Below are 19,554 nucleotides of genomic sequence, written 5' to 3'. Positions count from 1 at the left end.
TGGAAAGGAAGTTTGATGGACACTATGGGTGGGGCATATCAGAGAGAAAAGAAAGGATCTGATAATAAGAAACTACCCATTCGCTGCCTGACATGGTGTACAGAGGATTCAGAATGGCTTGTCTGTGTATAATAATGAATTTAGGGCTGTGAGGACCTTGGATGCTCATCTGGCCAATCAGGCCGTAGATTGGAGGTGGGTGGTTTGCTTTATTATCCTCCAGTTAGCTGGAGTTACACCTTTGCTTATTTGTTTCTCCATTATAGCTTATGCTTTGGTCATAACTAGGTCTTCATGACAAGCTGTTCCCCTGTGTGTGTGTGTGTGTGGGTGTGGGTGTGTGTGTGTGTGTGTGTGGGTGTGGGTGTGGGTGTTTTGTTTTATTGGTTATTGGGCCACACCTGGCTGTGCTCAGGGAACAATCTTGGTAGTACTTGGATAACCAGTGCCAGCAAAGCCTTATTCTGTAATATTCTTCTGGTTCCATGGTTCATTTTTCTTTATCCTTATACCAAAATACATTAACCCTTCACAAGTCCGTGTAAGTTAGAAATTATAACCTGATGTCCAGCAAATAAGATGCTTTGAAATCTTCTAAGTTTTCTTTCCTTCTTTACCCTGGCCTCATTTATGCTACCTTTTCCCCACCTCTTTCTCCAATTCTTCCCCCCAACTGATCCAGATAATGACTACACAAATAGTTTATTAGTATCATGGACAAAGTTATTTGTTCATGGATCAACAAAAAGGGTGTGTTCATGATCAGTTCATTGTTTGTTGGTTTCCCCAGGTATGTAGAGTCTCAGAGTAGTAAAAATCAGTTCTTTACTTTCCATACTAAGTCAATTATCCAGCCTCATAGATAATTGTCTGATGAACAACGGGGAGTCCTGACTTCCTTTGATGTTGTCTAATTCCTCTCTACAATCTAAATGAACTTTTCTATTCCTGTGCTCATTCCTCTGCAGCCCAGATACACACAGATTATGACTTGGAGCTGGAAGGGGAATTCTGACTTTAAGGCTCCAGGCCATAAAGTAGACGCCATGGAGCATCTACAAGGTACCTGAGCTTTTCCTTATTAAGATAGACCACATTTTGACTGGAGAGATAGTACAACAGGTAGGACACTTACCTTGCTTATAGCCAATCTGGGTTGGAACCTTGCAATCACATATGGTCCTCGAGCCCCACCAGGATTTCTCCCTGAACACAGAGCCAGGAGTTAGCTGTGCCCACTGCCGGGTATGGTCAAAAACCAAACCAAAACAACAACAAAATTAAGACAACCACATCCCAGAGAAAGGTTTAATATATTCTAGGGCTTACAAAGTTCTTCCAATTTTGGTTTAACAAGTGTTTCTTTTCCCCCAATGGTCAGAGTGTGAAACAAGAATCAGTGGGAAGTTAAACTCTTCCTGTTCCCACCACCACCTCCACCCCATTAATCAATACCCAGGGGCTGGAGCGATAGTACAGTGGGTAGGGCATTTGCCTTGCATGCAGCCAACCCAGGTTCGATTCCCAGCATCCCATATGGTCCCCTGAGCACCACCAGGAGTGATTCCTGAGTACATGAGCCAGGAGTAACCCCTGAGCATCGCTGGGTGTAACTCAAAAAGCAAATCCTGCATTTCTAACAGCTGATGATACTGATCCAGGGAGACGGGAAGAGGAAGAAAGGTCTTCTTTTTTTATTGAGAGTGTTTTTGAGCCAGTTTATATGTCTTAGTAGGACGGGAAAGAGACAAGGTTGCTGGGGTAGAAAAAGAGCTGAAATGTAGGTGACACTGGAGAGTGTAGTGAGACCATGGATGCTTGTACACACACGTGGGTGCTGATGGGAAGAATCCATTTTAGAGCTTAACTACTTTCTTCCTGAGCATCTAATTACCTCTCTGAGGGGCTATTGTTATATGTAAAACAGGGGAGACTATTATTAGCCTCAAATGGCTATTGAGGTAGTGGATGGTATGATGTCTGTGCCTGCATTTTGTTAGTTCTCTGAACTGTTTTTCACATTAGGATTATTAATAAGAAGAGAATGTTAAATGCAGGGGGAAGGAAGAAAGGACATTAATCAACATTTAAAGTAGGCAAGAAGGAGGACTTAGATTGACTCCACCCCCATCACAACCCATTCTATATTAGTCTACACATACTGATATCAAACCGTAAGCCTTGGGTTGGTGCTAAATAATTATCTTTTGACCTTCCCCCCCACCCATTTTCAGATGAGCAATTTTATTCACAGGATGTGGTCTTGGGCTGCCTGTTACCATACTGTATTTTTTAAGTTAAAATTCTTAAGCTCTCCAGGATGACTATTTTATCCCAGTTCTCAGACTCCCAATATTCCCTCCTTCCTTCACTCTCAGCACATGACTATGCTTCATATTTCATCCAGGAAATAGAAGAAATTGAAGGAAAACTCGCCAACTCCACACGTCACTCTTTGTTCTCATTCAATCTCCCCAGTGCACGTGACATGGTTGAATGTGCCCCTTCCTTAAAACAGTTCATCTTCTTTGACTTTTTGGAGCATCATATTCTTTTATCATGTTGCTCCCTTTCTCCTCTCAGTCTCTCCTACCAACTTTTCCTCACTCCCCAAACTCTACTATCTGGGTTTCTTACAGGGAGAAACCCTGGTTCTCCTCTTTCCCTACCCAAGTTCATTCCTTGCTGACCTCACTCAGGCTTGTGGCTTTGAACCTCATTGCCAAAGATCCTTGAATTTACGTATTCTCCTGGGTCTCTCTTTAGACTGTTATTTAATAAAGACCCTGTTTTATTGGATATTTAAGCAGAATCTCAGAGTTAATATGCCCACAGCTCAGTGCTCAATTTACCTTCAGCTACCTTCCTCTCCCTCAGTTTCTCCTATCTGAGTTGAAGATAACTTTCTACTCAAAATTAGCATGACCACTGACTTTTTTCCTTAGCATCTGCCCATCCAATCCATTGACATATTAATATTTATAGCTTCAAACTATATCCAGAAATTGGCCATTGCTCAGAACTTCCACTAGTCTAAAGCACCGACATGGTTTACTTGAATTATTGGCACAGTTCCTATCTCCGTACTCTCCCCCTTTCTTCTCTCTCATCAGGTCTCAGTGGAACAATCAGAAAAAAATGCTGCTAAATTGATCAGATCACATCAATTTCCTCTGCTCCAAATGCTCTCCCTACTTCCCAACTTACTGTAAATGCCAAGCCTTTAAAATGAGCCACAATTTTTGCCTGTTTAGTCCTTCATTCTTGATACCCAGAGCATTTCTAACCTCACCCCCCTGGCTCCCTCTCACCTTCCTCCACGCTAATCCCACCAGCCTCTCTGGGTCATTGAATGGGACAGGTATGCTCCTCTCTCAGGGCTTGTGGACCCATTTCCTCTGCTCAGCAGAGCCCATAGACCATCCAAATATCTGCCTGGCCTATTCCTTGACCTTCCTCAGCTCATTCTTAAAATGCTCCCACTGGGAAAAAGCCTTCCATAGCCACCTGATTTAGAATTTTAACCTGTATCCTCCCTGGATTATCATTTCCCTTTCCCCCATGGCACATAACAGCATCATAGGGGCTCAAATGGACTTGTCTATCTTTTCGATTGTCTGTTCCTCTCTGCTAGAGAATTTCAGTTATCTCCCTTTACTGCTGTAGGTCTGTCACCAAGAACAGAACGCGGAACATATTAGATGAACATTCAATGAATGCAAGTAGATGGATGGCCCAGGATCATACAGGTTGTAAGATCTTGGCTATACCCATATTTGTCAGAGATTAGATTTATTTGAAATTTTTCTTTTGGTTTCTGAGCCACACCCAATTAGTGTGTCACACTCCTCATTCTACACTCACAGGTCACTCCTGGCGATGCTCAGGTGCCGGGTTTCAAACTGGGGTTAGCCACATGCAAGGCAAGTTTCTTACCCTAGTAGGTCTAGCTCTTGGAATTAGAATTCTTTTGTTGTTGTTGTGTGGGCCACACTGGGTTTTACTCCTTGAGCCACATTCCCAGCCTGTAGGATTACAATTCTTCTATTTTTAAAAATTTATTTTAAAATTAATTAATTTTTAAAAATTATTAATTGAGTTTCAGTCGGACTGGAGCAATAACACAGTGGGTAGGGCATTTGCCTTGCATGCAGCTGACCCAGGTTCGATTCCTTCGTCCCTCTCGGAGAGCCCGGCAAGCTACCAAGAGTATCCCGTCCGCACGGCAGAGCCTGGCAAGCTCCCCGTGGCGTATTCGATATGCCAAAAACAGTAACAACAAGTCTCACAATGGAGATGTTACTGGTGCCCGCTCGAGCAAATTGATGAACAACAGGATGACAGTGCTACAGTGCTACAGTGGGTTTCAGTCATACAACATTTCAACACCTATCCCTTCACCAGTGTACATTTCCCATCACCAATGTCCCCAGTTTCCCTCCTGTTCCCTAATCCCCATGCCCCCACCTCCTGCCTCTATGGCTGACACTTCTCTTCTCTCTCTGACTCTCTCTGTATCCCTCTCTCCACTGTCTCTCTCTGTCTCTGTCTCTCTTTCATTTTGGACATTATGGTTTGCAATACAGATACTGAAAGATCGTCATGTATATTCCTTTAAGAGTTCACATTCTCAGACCAACGGATTCATCTCAGCAAAGCAGTTGCTTCCACACTGCACACTGGCTTTCTCTGCTTTTTGTTTTGTTTTGGGGCCACATCCAGCAGTGCTCAGGGCTCACTCTAGGCTCAGAGCTCAGGGGTCATTCCTGGCAAAGACTCAGGGGACCATATGGGGTCCTAGGGATCCAACCTGGGTCAGTCATGTGCACAGCAGGTGTCTTACCCCTATACTATCACTCTGGCCCTCAGCTCTCTCTCTCTCTCTCTCTCTCTCTCTCTGGGCTCCTTTTGTTCCGCTGTCACAGAGCTGCAAGCTGCAGCCCCCCTGGAGCTGTCTTTGTTTGACTAGATGATATTTGCTTCTTTCTGCTGGATGGCAGGCATGCCTGGTGCCTGCGTGGGTGGTGGGGAAAGTCTTGACTTACCTGCCTCTGCCATGACAACCAGGTAACCTAAGGACTCCAGAAACAAGTCTTTTCATCCTGCAGGCTGGGTGGCAGGCGGGGGGGAAGAATCATGGGGCAAACCCCCAATAAACAGGAAGAAATCGATGAGTGGAAAAACAACTAGGATCTTGTGGCTGCAGTTTGCTGTGTCATCATCAGTGGGGAGAATCCATCCCTGGCCCTTCCTCTCACCTGCCTCCATGCTACCACTGCCAAGTTCGGCTCTATCGCATCTTGCTTTCCTCTGCCTCAGGCGTGCTTCTCCATAATCTATCCAGGAGGCCAGCCCTCTTTCCTGCAGTCATCCCTGGGGAGCTGGGCTTCCCAATGCTTGCAGCGTCCCCATAAAAAATCCAGAGGACAGCGGGCTGGAGCAATAGCACAGCGGGTAGGGGCATTTGCTTTGCACACGGCCGACCTGGGTTTGATTCCCAGCATCCTATATGGTCCCCTGAGCACCGCCAGGAACAATTCCTGAGTGCAGAGCCAGGAATAACGCTTGTGCATCACCAGGTGTGATCCAAAAAGCAAAAAAAAAAAAAAAAAAAAATCCAGAGGACAGTCCTGAGACAGAAGTCTGGGATCACTTCCCCAGCTCAGGAGAAAAGCATCTGATAGACAGTTTTTATTTTTTTAATGATTTCTAACCCTTTCTGGGGTTCTGTGGACCCCTTCCTCAGTTACCTACTTTTGTGCCTAGTTGACCTGTTTGGGAATGATAGCTGGAGAGTGAAATAGAACTGTTGCAAAAAAAAAGTCCTGAAATTAAAGTCAGATGGAAATATGACTTGGAACCCTAAAGCTTTCACGGGAGGGCCTACTGGTGCCGGGCAAGGCATGCAGCTTGCAGCCTGCCTGATCTCTTTCTGTCCTTAGAGCCATCCTAGGAAGCTACACTCAAGACGTAGAGAAACAAATAGAACCCCTGAGAGGTTATGAAACTTGTCCAAGTTTGCACCAGTGATATGCTGTGGAAAGGGATTCAGACTAAGGGGTCTGTCTCCAAAAACAATAATAACAAAAGCAACAACCAGGACGATGCTGGGACCCTCTTTACCACGGAGACCTGGAGTGGAGGAGGGGGGCTGGAGTGTTAGGGAGGAGCTGGTTTATTCTCGCCTTGGTCATTCTCAGGGTGGTCCCTGAACAGATCAGGGAGGGAGAGTCCGGTGCCCTCAGAAGTAAATGAACTCCTTCGATCCTTGGGAGTTTGCTGAGCTCTGCAGACAAGCTTGGAATAGTCCAGCCAGCCCAAAGTGTGGAGCCTCGGGATCCCAGCCAGAGGGGCTCATTCTCTCCCACGTCCCTGGGTCCATCGGGTCAGCAAGCGTACCTCTGAGTGTACATCTCCAGCGTGTCTAGCTCTCTGCAGGTTACAGGGGAGCAGCGCGATTCCAGAGGAAACAATTAAAGACTAAGGTCCTAACTCGGTGTGGGTATGGAAAGAAAAGGCAAGGCTGCACGCTGGCCTGTTTGGGCCACTAGGCCGAGGGGCTGAGCTGGGCCAGGGATGGAAGCTAGAGATGGAGAGTCTCAGGAAGGACCACGGAGCACAGGGTGGGAGCATAGCAGGGCTCAGGTGGCAGAAAGGGCTTGAGCAAAGAGGTGTGATGAGAACTGTCTGGCGTCAGAAAGAGACCTGGGTTCAACCACCAGCACCTTCTGCCCCGCCCCCAACACTGCCAGGAGTGCCCTTTGAGCACTGATTTGGGAGTAGTTGCTGAGTACTACTGAATGTGGCCCCAAACTCCGACCCCCAAACATGCACACACAGACATAGACAGACACACACAGATTTCTCCCCCTTTCTGGGATTCTGTGAACCCCTTCCTCAATTTCCTACTTTCGTGCCTAGTGCGCGTGCACACACACACACACACACACACACACACACACACACACACTGCCTTCTATCATTTAGCCTGGCTGAGTGACCTTGAGCTGGTCTTTTACCCATTCTCTTCAATGCCGGTCCCTTACCAAGATGCAATGCCATCTCTGTTTCCACATTCTTCCAGTTTTACTTTTAACAATGAACATCTTCACAGCGTTTCACCTGACTCCAGCTGCCTGATGGCTCATTTCCACTTTTGTTTTTTTCATTCTTCATGGAGTGCAGGTCCAACCAGTTAAAGTTGGTGAAACTCTAAACAGAAAAAGGTAACACCTCCCTTTCTTAAACAGATGTGAAAATACACGGATAAAATGCAAAACTTACCTGAATACCAAAGTTAAAGTGGCTTATTTCTGCACTATATTATATTTTTCTAAAATTTCAGATTGGGAGTAGGGGGGGCAGGGGGAGAACCATGGAGCAAACCCCAAATAAACAGAAAGAAATCTATGAATGGAGAAACGACTGGGATCTTGTGGCTGCAGTTTGCTGCGTCATCAACAGCGGGGAGAATCCATCCTTGGTCCTTCCTCCCACCTGCTGGGGCATTAGGGAGGAGCTGATTATTCTTGGCTTAGTCATTCCCAGCACGTTCCCTGGGCCCCAAAGCTCTGAACAGATCATGGAGGAAGTGTCTGAATCACTTCTTTAATCACAAAGAACTTGTCTGGCGCTGGAAAGATAGTATAGCAGGTAGGGCATTTGCCTGGCATGAGGCCAACCTGAATCCAATTCCCAGCACTCCATCTGGTCTCCCAAGCTCACTAGGAGTGATTCCTGAGTGCAGAGCCAGGAGTGAACTCTGAGCACAGTGGGGTGTGATCCAGAAACAATATGAAGAGGAAGAGGAGGAGGAGGAAGAGGAGAAAGAGGAGGAGAAAGGAAAGGAAAGGAAAGGAGGAGGAGGAGGAGGAGGAGGAGGAGGAGGAGGAGGAGGAGGAGGAGGAGGAGGGGGAGAAAGGAGGAGGAAGAGAAAGGAAAGGAATAGGATGAAGAGGAAGAGGAGGAAGAGAAAGGAGGAGGGGGAGGAGGAGGAGAGAAAGGAAAGGAATAGGAGGAAGAAGAAGAGGAGGAAGAGAAAGGAGAAGGAGGAGGAGGAGGAGAAAGGAAAGGAGAAGGAGGAGGAGAAAGCAAAGGAATAAGAGGAAGAAGAAGAGGAGGGAGAGAAAGGAGGAGGAGGAGAAGGAAGAGGAGGAGAAAGGAAAGGAGAAGAAGGAGGAGGAGAAAGGAAAGGAATAGGAGGAAGAGGAAGAGGAGGAAGAGGAAGGAGAAGGAGGAGGAGGAGGAGGAGAAAGAAAAGGAGGAGAAGGAGGAGGAGGAGAAAGGAAAGGAATAGGAGGAAGAGAAAGAGGAGGAAGAGAAAGGAGGAGGAGAAGGAGGAGGAGGAGAAAGGAAAGGAGGAGAAGGAGGAGGAGGAGAAAGGAAAGGAATAGGAGGAAGAGGAAGAGGAGGAAGAGAAAGGAGAAGGAGGAGAAGAAGACAATTTAAAACAGCTTTCTATAATGGGTGACCCCCAAGACCAATTCAATTTCTGTCTTTGGGGTTGTTCAGACCCAAGGGGACTGAAAAAAGAGCTGTTCATCTGTGACCTCCGGGCTCTTGGTCCAGATTTGAAGATCCTTTGTCCAGCTAAGTATTTGAAGATCAGGGGCTCCAGTGAACCCCATTTCCACCGGAGCCCCTAATGAAGGTCCAGGTCTTGCTATTGGTGAAGTCTTCTAGCAGCCCCTGACATGCCTGGGGGCTGCGGCTGTGGAGGGAAGGAGCAACCTCACCCTCACAGTCGCTAGGCACCGTTGCCGGGAACCAGAAGTCATGTCTCTTACCTGATCGGCAATTTGACATGGTTGCTTAACAACCCGATTAATCAAACCCAGCTCATCCTGTTAGAATTAATGAACCTAGGAAATGTGGCCATGAATAATGAGGGCTGTGACTCCTCCCCCGGGCACCTCTATCCATCGGCTCCTCCTGTTTCTTTCTTGGAAACAGGAAACAGAGCCGTTCCTCAATGCCAAGAGCCTTAAGCCTTGCTGGCTGTGCTGAGTACCCTGCAGGCAAGCATCTCCTGCTGCCTCTTCTCTCTTCCAGGCTCCATATCTGCCCTCCGGGAGCCCAAGGCTGGCTGCTTCCTGGAGGAACAAAACCATTCGCTCATCAAACCAATGGGTATACATCCCACTCACCACATTGCAAGGGAAGTCTCACTGTTTCAGACACGGAATTGGATGCTGTGGCTGCAGGGAGAGATGCGATAGCGTCTTTGCAAGAGGTGGTCATTATAGTGACCCAGGGACAAAGAAGACTGTCTATGGAGGCTGAGATGATGATGTCCTGGGAAAGTGCCAGGAGCCATGGTGAAGGCACCACTCACTATGGAAGAGCCAGTTGGGGAACCAGGGATATTTTCATGAGAATGCTGTACTCGAGCACTTCTACCACGAAGTTTATTCATGGCACATGTAGACATGGGGGTGCGGGCACCGAACAAGGTGCTGGGGTCCCAAGGCCAACAAGATGGGGTGTGGTTCCTATTCTCATGGACCGGGGGGAAGTCTCATCATATTCCTTAAGGAAGTACAAGTGATTTCATTGTGTGATTTACACCTGCAAACGCGAAGATTGTTGAGGGCCTCTGGGAACAGATTCGGCAACTTGAGGGATACAAAGATAAGTGTTCCTTCATCCTTGCTTTTCAGAGCTCTTCTTACAGGTAGAGGGCTCCGGCATAGATCCCTGTCAGGAGTACTGAGTGCCCTAGCTCAGGGCTTGTCAACGAAAGGGACCACAGGTGGAAATCACATAAAGGGCTTGAGTCTAGGGGCCTGACTGGTAGGATGGAGGGATGCACAGGAAGGAAATACAGTCATAAAGGGGCCATGGTAGTAGGAAAAGGTTGAGAAACACTGCTCTCTCTGAAACACATTGGAAGGCTGTCCACACAAGGCACTCAGATCAAAGTCCTGAGTTCCGCTTCCAAGAAGTCAGGGGCAACTCCCTGTAGGAGGTGGCACTGGAACCATGGTAGAAAGAAGCATTGCAGGTAGACCAGATATGAAAGGAAATGCTAGATCCCAGTGGGATAGACATCAAGAGGAAGCTGAGCTCAATTCCAAGCATCTTTCAAGGGAAACATCTTTGGTTTACAGCAAAGCACTTAATTAAATTTACCAGTGGATCTTGTAACTTACTAGTCAGGAACGCTTGTGCTTACTTACTCCAAGCTGGGGGTAAAGTGTGGTGTTCTGGTTGCCAACATCCCCCAATTGACAGAATTGTGGTCCAAGTGGCCATGTTGGCTGCCTTCTGAACAAATCAACGTGATTCTTGAATCTGGGCTCTGTGTGTGTGTGTGTGTGTGTGTGTGTGTGTATGTGTGTGTGTGTGTGTGTGTGTGTGTGTGTGTGTGTGTGTGTGTAAGCCCCTGGGTCCTTTGGTAAGAGGGAGGTAGGAGGACTGAGTTGGGGAAGGGAGGGTCTAGGGAGGAAGAAAGGAGGGGACATGGCACAGGTTAGAAAGGAGCACAGGCAGGGGACAATGTCGACGCTCAGTCGCACTGCTCTCTAGGAAAGCCAATGGAGGAGTTGAGTGCATGGGATTTAGCAAGTTAAGACTGAAGGACCCTGAGCAAGGAGGGAGAAAGGGAGCATATGTGGAGAAGAGACAGAGAGAGAGAGGCCTAGGGATGCTCATGGGGCACCATGGGGTCAGACTAGGCAGGAAGTCGAGGCAGGCCTCAGAGCAGATCATGTGACATATAGTCACAGGTGCTCTGGAGACTGAGCCCAACTCTTGCCAGGGGCTGCAAGTCCTGCAACCACCTACCTGAACCGAGGCCTTTGTCTCCTACTTCCAGACCTACGGGGACTTGGCCAAACCTCCCCGGTCCCTGGAGTGAGGTTGGCCCTCACCTGCAGTGGCCTGGTCACTGCTTCCCAGAGGGGCCATGTGTGCCCTCATGCTTGTCTGCCTGAGCGTGAAAGGCTTAAAAGCAGAGTGCCAAACTCAGGCAAAGCGACTCTCTTGATGCAGTTAGAAAATCTGTACTCCTAACTAGTATTGGGCTATCGAGGGAATTTTTACACGAGAATGGTCTCACTTACAGCTGTCCGCAACTGATGGTGGCTGTGTCTTTCACGGGGGGCTGGGCTCTCTAGTTCCCTCCATGTCCCCCAACTCCCAAATTCACAGTTGATGTCTGTGTTGCCTGCCTGGCAAAGTCAATGGAGGTTAACACTCCCATTGCTTGTTGTTGTTCTTGTTTGTTTCTTTGTTTTTGTGTTGGGGGGGACAGACATCTGGGAGGGTGGTTCCTCCCGGCATTGCTCTGCAGACTACGTGATGCCCGGGATCAAGCCTCGTTGCTGTATGGCAGAGGACTTCTGGAGAAATTGATGCACTTACTTTTTCACAGAAACCCTAGACTCAGCCGGCACCAAGTGAAGCTGGGACTGGACACAGAACTGTTAGTTGAAATTGTCTGATTCTTACAGTAGAAGATTAGATTTCATATCTTTCTCTTTTTTTGTTTGGTTTTGCATTTAAAGGTAAAGTAAGGTGATTTTTTAAAAAATTATTATTTTTTTTGTTAGTGAATCACCGTGAGGGTACAGTTACAGATTTACATATTTTCGTGCTTGTGTTTCAGTCATACAATACTATGAGATACCACCTCACACCACAGAGACTGACACATATCCAAAAGAACAAAAGCAACCGGTGCTGGCGTGGATGGGGGGGAGAAAGGGACCCTCCTGCACTGCTGGTGGGAATGCCAACTGGTTCAGCTCTTTTGGAAAACAGTATGGACGATTCTCAAAAAATTAGAAATTGAGCTTCCATTTGACCCAGCAATACCACTCCTGGGAATATATTCCGGAGAGGCAAAAAAGTATAGTCGAAATGACATCTGCACTTGTAGATTTCATATCTTTCCCTCTAGGGGGCTCTGGCGCTCCCAAAGAAGGTTCTAGTAGGGGCAGCCTGACTGCCAGCAGCTCTCCATCTCATCCACACATCTGGCCGTTTCCGGCACTCACCACTGTCTCTCCCTGCAGGGGGAGCTGCTGAGCCCGTGCCGGTGTGACGGCTCAGTCAAGTGCACGCACCAGCCCTGCCTCATCAAGTGGATCAGCGAGAGGGGCTGCTGGAGCTGCGAACTCTGCTACTACAAGTACCACGTCATCGCCATAAGCACAAAGAATCCTCTGCAGGTACAGTGGGGGCTGTCCCCAGGGGAGGCTGGGCTACAGGGGTCTTCCTACCCCGTCGGCTTTCCAAGGGGCCACTGCTGACTTCCTGAAAGGCAAGACAACAGACGGCATGCAGGAAGGAAAGGATAAAAGAATGTTTCCTTGTAGGAAGCAAGGAAGGGATGGGGCAAAAAAAAAAATGAGAGCAATGGGTAGAGAAGGATGTAAGTGTAGAGAGTCCGATGGAAGAGAAAGTAAGTGAGTTAGTCTATAAAGGGGTAGGTGGGTAGATGGATAATGGATGAATGAAAGTAGAAAGAAAAGGGAAGAAAGGAGAGATCTGAGGGAGGGAGAAATCATGTTAGAGGGAAGAAAAGAGAAGGAAAAATAGAAGACAGCATGGACAAAATAAAAGATACATGAAGCTAAGGGTACGAAAAGGATAAAGAGAGAGGAGACTCACTGGAACGTCCCCAACTTTAATGGGAGTATGATCCATTTGAGATCTTGTCAAATATATACTCAGTTTGGGGCCAGAGCGATAGCACATTTGCCTTGCATGCAGCCAACCCAGGTTCAATCCCTGGCATCCCATATGGTCCCCCAAGCACCGCCAGGAGTGATTCCTGAGTGCAGAGTCAGGAGTAACCCCTGAGCATCACTGGGTGTGACCCAAAAAGCAAATATATATATATATATGTATATGTATATATATATATATATACTCAGTTTATGAGTCTGGCATGGAGCCTCACCTCAAATCCTGCATTTCTGGGGTTGGAGTGATAGCACGGCAGGTAGGGCATTTATCTTGCATGTGGCTGACCCAGGTTCGATTCCCAGCATCCCATATGGTCCCCCGAGGACTGCCAGGAGTAGTTCCTGAGTGCAGAGCCAGGAGTAACCCCTGAGCATCGTTGGGTGTGACTCAAAAAGCAAATCCTGCATTTCTAACAGCTGATGATACTGATCCAGGGACCACATTTTTTTGGTGTCAAGGAACCAGAGTAAATTGGAGAAGACAAAAGAAGATTGGGCAGTAAGATAGAAAAGGGTGGGAAGTATGAACAGCTTATTATAGAGGTCAGAGACCGGGGCTGGGCGGAGGGGAGGGATTCTACCTAACAAACAGGGATGGACTCCTCAGAATGGGGGGTTTCTTCTGCCTTTGTATCACTCCCCCCACTGCCTCTGGATGGCTATCATCCCCCTCAAAAGCTTGCAGGTCCTGCATGACCTCATAAATTCTCCAAATCCTATAGCTCTCCCTGTAAGGTGCATATGAAAGAGCAGTAGGGTTCTGCAAATGTCTCCACAAATGTATCAGTTAAACTGTGTGTATTAATTAATCAATTAAACCTCCATGATCCATTAGCCAGTGTGTCAGTGAAAATTGTAACTGCATGGTCCAGCTGCATAACTCTTCCTATCTGAGGTGGAGGGAAAGGAGATAATCCTGCAAGGACCAGGAATGGGTGGTTTGGTGAAGGTGGTGGGGTGGGGTCTATCTATAGAAGGGATGCTGCAAAGCGGCAGCCACAATGTCTAGGCATTTTGTTTTAGACACTATGGAGTTTTACATAGGGCACATTCAACTATGAGAGAGAAAGGAAGGAAGGAAGGAAGGAAGGAAGGAAGGAAGGAAGGAAGGAAGGAAGGAAGGAAGGAAGGAAGGAAGGAAGGAAGGAAGGAAGGAAGGAAGGAAGAGAGAGAGAAAGAAAGAAAGAAAGAAAGAAAGAAAGAAAGAAAGAAAGAAAGAAAGAAAGAAAGAAGGAAGGAAGGAAGGAAGGAAGGAAGGAAGGAAGGAAGGAAGGAAGGAAGGAAAGAAAGAAAGAAAGAAAGAAAGAAAGAAAGAAAGAAAGAAAGAAAGAAAGAAAGAAAGAGAAAGGGAGAGAAAGAGAGAGAGAGGAAGGAAGGAAGGAAGGAAGGAAGGGAGGAAGGAAGGAAGGAAGGAAGGAAGGAAGGAAGGAAGGAAGGAAGGAAGGAGGAAGGAAGGAAGGGAAGGAAGGAAGGAAGGAAGGAAGGAAGGAAGGAAGGAAGGAAGGAAGGAAGGAAGGAAGGATGGAAAAGAAAGAAAAAAGAGTGAGTAAGCAATTTGACTAAGGAGGCAAAAGGTTTCATACACTGTGCTGAGTTTGAAGTCATCACTCTCTACTCCGTCATGTATAGGCAGAGTTTCTGAGTGCATTTGAGAATAATCCCAGTTTAACAAACAGAACTATCTTTTGCTGGAACATAGAGGGAATGGGTAACCCTTCAGTGCACCAATCACTGCATGATTTCAGGGCTGGGAAGAATAGTACAGCAGGTAGGGTGCTTGCCTTACACATGGCTGACCAGAGTTCAATCTCCGGCATCTCATATGATCTCATATGGTTCCCCGCGCACTACCTGGAGTAATTCTTGACTACAGAGCCAGGAATAACCCCTGAGCACCGCCAGGTGTGGGAACCCTCCTTCCCACAAATAATAGCTATTTCATCTAAACTTTACAATACTTAGGAAGCAAGAAGTTTCCATTTTTCCACTTCTGATAGTGGTAAAATTTAGTTTTTATGATTTATTGACTTTTAGATCATATTCTGCTGGGGGGCCTTGGAATGAGGCTCCTGAGCTCTTCTTCAGGTCGCCTCTGTGTATCAGGTAGAACTCCGGCTCTTCTGTCTTGTCTGCCCACTCCAGAACTGCAGACCTGGAAGCCAGCTCATTGGAAACTGGAAATCTGTCCAGTGATACTGAGATCTGCTTCTTTCTGAGAAAGACGCTTCCATATCTGCTGCTGGGAGCCGAGCCTGGTGCAGCAGGAGCACTTTTACCCTTTGCCAGCCTCATGGGGAGACTTCAGGGCTCTCTTGTTCTCTGTCTTCTCTTGCACCCCATCCCTCTTGGGGAGGCTCTGTCTGAAGGACTCCCAAATCATTCCTTCTTCGTGATTCAAATTCCTGAATACGTTCAACAGGTAGTTTGGGGTAGGTAGGAAAGGACTTTGGGTATCAAGGCACTCTTTCTCACTTCTCTGTTTGGAAATCTTGAGGTATGGAGTAGTAGAACATGAGGATTATTTATGACTCATTGGTAGAAACTAAAAGCCCAGTCAGGAGCCCTCCGAAGAGGGAGACAGTCTATGGAAAAAGCATTTGTTGTGTTGGAGAGGACTCTCTCTGCCTTCTGGAAAATTCCTTTGTTTTGTGTAACTCTAGACTGAGGGAATAAGTGGAAAATTTGAAGACTCACTTACCTGTCGTGGGATGCTATCTGTATAATTAAATGTAAAGGAGGATGCCCTACATCTCTACTAGCAAGTGAGGTAGTTTCTGATGGTTACATTCCTTCAGGGCCCCTGGTCAGCCAGTGTTTCCATGTAGGCCATCATGGGCCTCCCTGTTGGCAGAGAGAAGAAAGCCCATCATTTCTAAGGAGATTAGCTCCAACGCCTTCTGTGGAGGTTCTCTGGAGAGCATTATACAGAGATTATCCTTCCTTCCACCTCCCAAATCTAATCCTGTTTCTTCCTTGCTTAAAACTTAAAAAAAAAATGTATGAATGTTCTTCAAGATTATTTGCCTTCTCTCCCAGAAGGGTCATCCATGCTCCCTTTACTGTCTCTGCTATGTTCAAAATCTTCTTCTAAGAGCTTGTGTTTACGATGCTCACATCTGCCACAAGGCCTTTGTACATGCTCCTCCTTCTGTCTCGAGATCTTTGTGCTGTAAACTCTACTCTGTTCAAGCATTGCTTTCTCTGAGAAGTCATACCACCTCATTCTAAGTTGTCACCATGCCTCGCTTTCTCCCCCTGATGCATTCCAGTTGTAGAAAATTGTATTTTCTTTGACAATTGTCTTTATTTTGAACGTGTCATGAGGACATAAGTTTTGGAGGCTGTTGCTCGTGACTTCATCTCTAGCACCTCACAGAGGGACTGGCACATAGGGCATCCTCGGGATATATATTTGTTGAGTCATTGTCTGAATAAATCCCAAACTCAAGTACAGCCCCAGAGTTATTTGTGTCACTGTTACCTAGAGTGACATAGATCCATAGAATTTCAGTGTCGAAATTCACCCACCCTCCAGCCTTCAACCCATCCATCAGACCTGTTATCATTATGTATAGGGCTTTTTCCGTGCAAAGCCAATGGAGTCGCAGTGTTCATATACGTTCAGCAAATTATACTGTTTTCCTTATCTCTCTCCCACATCCTGTGTCCTCTTCTCATCTGTTAAATTGCTCATCTCGAGGATGAATATTAAATGACATGCCAGGTGTTGTAGAAAACAAGCATAAGAAAGGCCTGTGCCCTCTCAGTACCTATTAGAGTAAAAATAAACAGTGTTGCTCTTAAAAGAATATTCTGGGTCCCAGAATACCACCCACACAAGGGTTCTGCATTTTCTTTTCCCTTTTCCATTTCTCTGTCTCATGATCAACTATAAAGACCTTCCTTCTCAGCCATGAGGCCTATACCCTCCTCCCTACAATGACTTCTGATTATTTGGCATGATTAGGTTTCCTCTGCATCAAAACTGCAATGTAAAAGTCAGAAATATGTCACTGTAATCCCGTTGCTCATCGATTTGTTCGAGCGGGTACCAGTAACGTCTCTCATTGAGAGACTTATTGTTACTGTTTTTGGCATATCCAATACGCACGGGCAGCTTGCCAGGCTCTGCCGTGCTGGCTCCATACTCTCGGTAGCTTGCCGGGCTCTCCGAGAGGGGCGGAGGAATTGAACTTGGGTCAGCCACGTGAAAGGCGAATGCCCAACCACTGTGCTATCGATCCAGCCCTGGAAATATGTAAAAAAATATATATATTAATTCTATTACAAACCAGACTGACATTTTGGGGGAGGGTCTCACAAGTGATGATCAGGAGGTCTGGTGGTCCCACCAATAATTCTGGACCAATTAGGCTAACAAATCAATACAAAGGTGAAGAAATGCAATGCTACTTTGGCCCTGTGGTGCTGGGGCCACCTGGGCTACCTTGATGGTGCTGGGGCCTTCCAGGGTCACATCCAAAGTGCTCAGAGGCCTCCAAGGCTGCCTCCTGTGATGCTCTGGGGACCATTGGTGCCAGGACTAGTATTCAAATTAAATACGTGCTAAGCAGGCACCCTAACTGCTATACTACCTTGCAGCCTCTGGAGAAGCCCGGTTTCATTCCTATGCCTGAGAGGAGCGGCTGAGACAGCAGAAGAAAGAGGGATGGAAATGGGCCAGGACTGGAGTGGGGGGGGGCGGTGTGCAAGCAGCAGCTAATCTGTCGTTCTCTCTTCCCCAGTGGCAGGCCATCTCTCTGACAGTCATTGAGAAAGTACAGATTGCCGCTGCCATTTTGGGTTCCCTCTTCCTCATCGCCAGTATCTCGTGGCTCATCTGGTCAACCTTCAGTCCCTCCGCAAAGTGGCAGCGCCAAGACCTCCTGTTCCAGATCTGCTACGGGATGTATGGATTCATGGACGTGGTGTGCATAGGTGGGTCTGCTGGGGACTTGCGTCCATGGAAACTGGAAGCCACATGCTAGATGAATCCCCAGAGCCAGTATGGCACCAGGTTTGATGTTTTTGAGTGTAGGAGGGGCTAGTGGCTTAGATTTAAAGAGTGAAGGGGGAAGAGGCAGGGCGGATAAAGAAAATATAAACCTTTGAGTAACTGTATCTTTCTGGTTGGAGATAAGAATAAAGAAGCTCGTTTCTAGGAAAATTTGAGAAAGGTTAGTTTGGTTCAGTCTATCTGCTTCATACACAATATAGAAGCTCTTTTCTGCTGTGAACTCTTAACTTCTCAGGCAAACGGATAAGGAAAACGGTTTCATTTCATTCCTTTTGTTTGTTTTGTGGCCACACCTGACAGTGCTCAGGGGTTGCTCCTGGCTCTGCGCTCGGGAATCCAGGTGGTGTTCTGAGGACCATGTGGGGTACCAGGTATTGAGGCCATGTCAGTCACATGAAAGGCAATAGCCTACCCGCTGTTCTATCTCCCCGACCCCTCGTTGCCTTCTTTCCATAGATATAGCCATCCAAGTAGCGCCTCCCTCCCTTTTTCCAGCCTTTCATACACCTATTCAAGATTTCTCGAGCCTCATGTTTTCTGGTTGTATTTTTTCCCCCTCTCAAACTCTCTTGGGGCTTGGGGCTACATACACAGCTCCAGACACCACCTTTGGGAGTGGAACATGGGATGATGCCCAGAAAGACCTTCACTCTGCTTTACCTCTGCTTCACTCTGAGCATCCATATTTTTTTTAATTGACGTATACACCCAGATTCTATTTAAGTGGTTTGGGGATTTAATACACGCTAGCAGCCTATCACTCTACTTCTTTTTTATTCCTTATCTCACTCGCAGGTCGGTGTTCTGCCTGCCTGCCTTTCTGTTAGGTAGAGGATAGGATCTTTCTATTTGCCCCAGTAGAGAACTGTGGCTGCCAATTCAGAAATCTTTGTTCAAGTGACCGAGGCAGTGAGGAACCATCCTGAATTTTTCCAAGTGAAATGAAGCATGCTTAAGCTCTGGTCACACACTGAATCAGGTCACACTCAGGTTATTCCCTAGGCAGCAGTATTGAGGACATTGAGTCCCACACTTGCCTTCTCTGGGCATTAGTTTGTATAATTATATCAAATACGCTGTTCTGGGCTGGAGCGATAGCATAGCGGGTAGGGCATTTGCCTTGCACGTGGCCAACCTGGGTCTGATTCCTCTGTCCCTCTCAGAGAGCCCGGCAAGCTACTGAGAGTATCCCGCCCACACAGCAGAGCCTGGCAAGCTCCCCGTGTCATATTCGATATGCCATACAGTAACAACAAGTCTCACAATGAAGACATTACTGGTGCCCGCTCGAGCAAATCGATGAACAATGGGACGACAGACAGTGCTACGCTGTTCTGATCTATTTGGCTGAAAAAACATCTAATAGTTATAAATGGGATGCTGTTAACATCTTTGGGGGTTCTGTGTTAGTAGAAACAGAGAGACCCAGAGCCTTGCAGACACACCACAGAAGCCAGCAAGACCAGTGATGCTGGAACTTGTAAATTTGCCTAAGTATCTTGAGGCCTCTACACATTAGCTAAATCAATGTATCGACCCCCAGGTTTAAGGGCCTTTTCATTTTGGCACCTGGACAGTGAGGAAACAGACCGTTCCCATGTGGAGAACTGTGAATGAGGAGGAACTTGACTTTGAGACATTCGGATGCAGTTATCCCTCCTATATAACTTCTTTCCTATTCCCGCTGAGGCCTGGTTTATTGCTGCCAAACCCCAGGTGTGTCTCCATATGGAGGCATAAGGCTCTGGCATGAAGGGCCACGCAGTGGAAGACCATTCTGTTGGGGCCCTTCCAGCTGCCCTTCATTACCCTTCAGCCAGGCCTGCGATTGGTCCTTGATGTGCC

The 19,554-nt window shown here is 47.0% G+C and overlaps 1 protein-coding gene across 1 annotated transcript in view; it reads left to right on the top strand.

Annotated features, from left to right (window-relative positions):
* The window catches only part of MARCHF4 (membrane associated ring-CH-type finger 4), a 121,045-nt gene that overhangs the window by 83,160 nt on the left and 18,331 nt on the right, over window positions 1–19,554 (top strand). Inside the window, exons 2-3 of the mRNA XM_004601341.2 lie at window positions 12,018–12,173; window positions 17,438–17,630. Of these exons, the coding sequence (XP_004601398.1) occupies window positions 12,018–12,173; window positions 17,438–17,630 (349 nt within the window). The remainder of the gene's footprint in view (window positions 1–12,017; window positions 12,174–17,437; window positions 17,631–19,554) is intronic.

This window comes from Sorex araneus, chromosome X (assembly GCF_027595985.1).
Source record: "Sorex araneus isolate mSorAra2 chromosome X, mSorAra2.pri, whole genome shotgun sequence".
Classification (NCBI taxonomy): Eukaryota; Metazoa; Chordata; class Mammalia; order Eulipotyphla; family Soricidae; genus Sorex; species Sorex araneus.
This window is presented reverse-complemented; position numbering and strand designations above follow the sequence as displayed.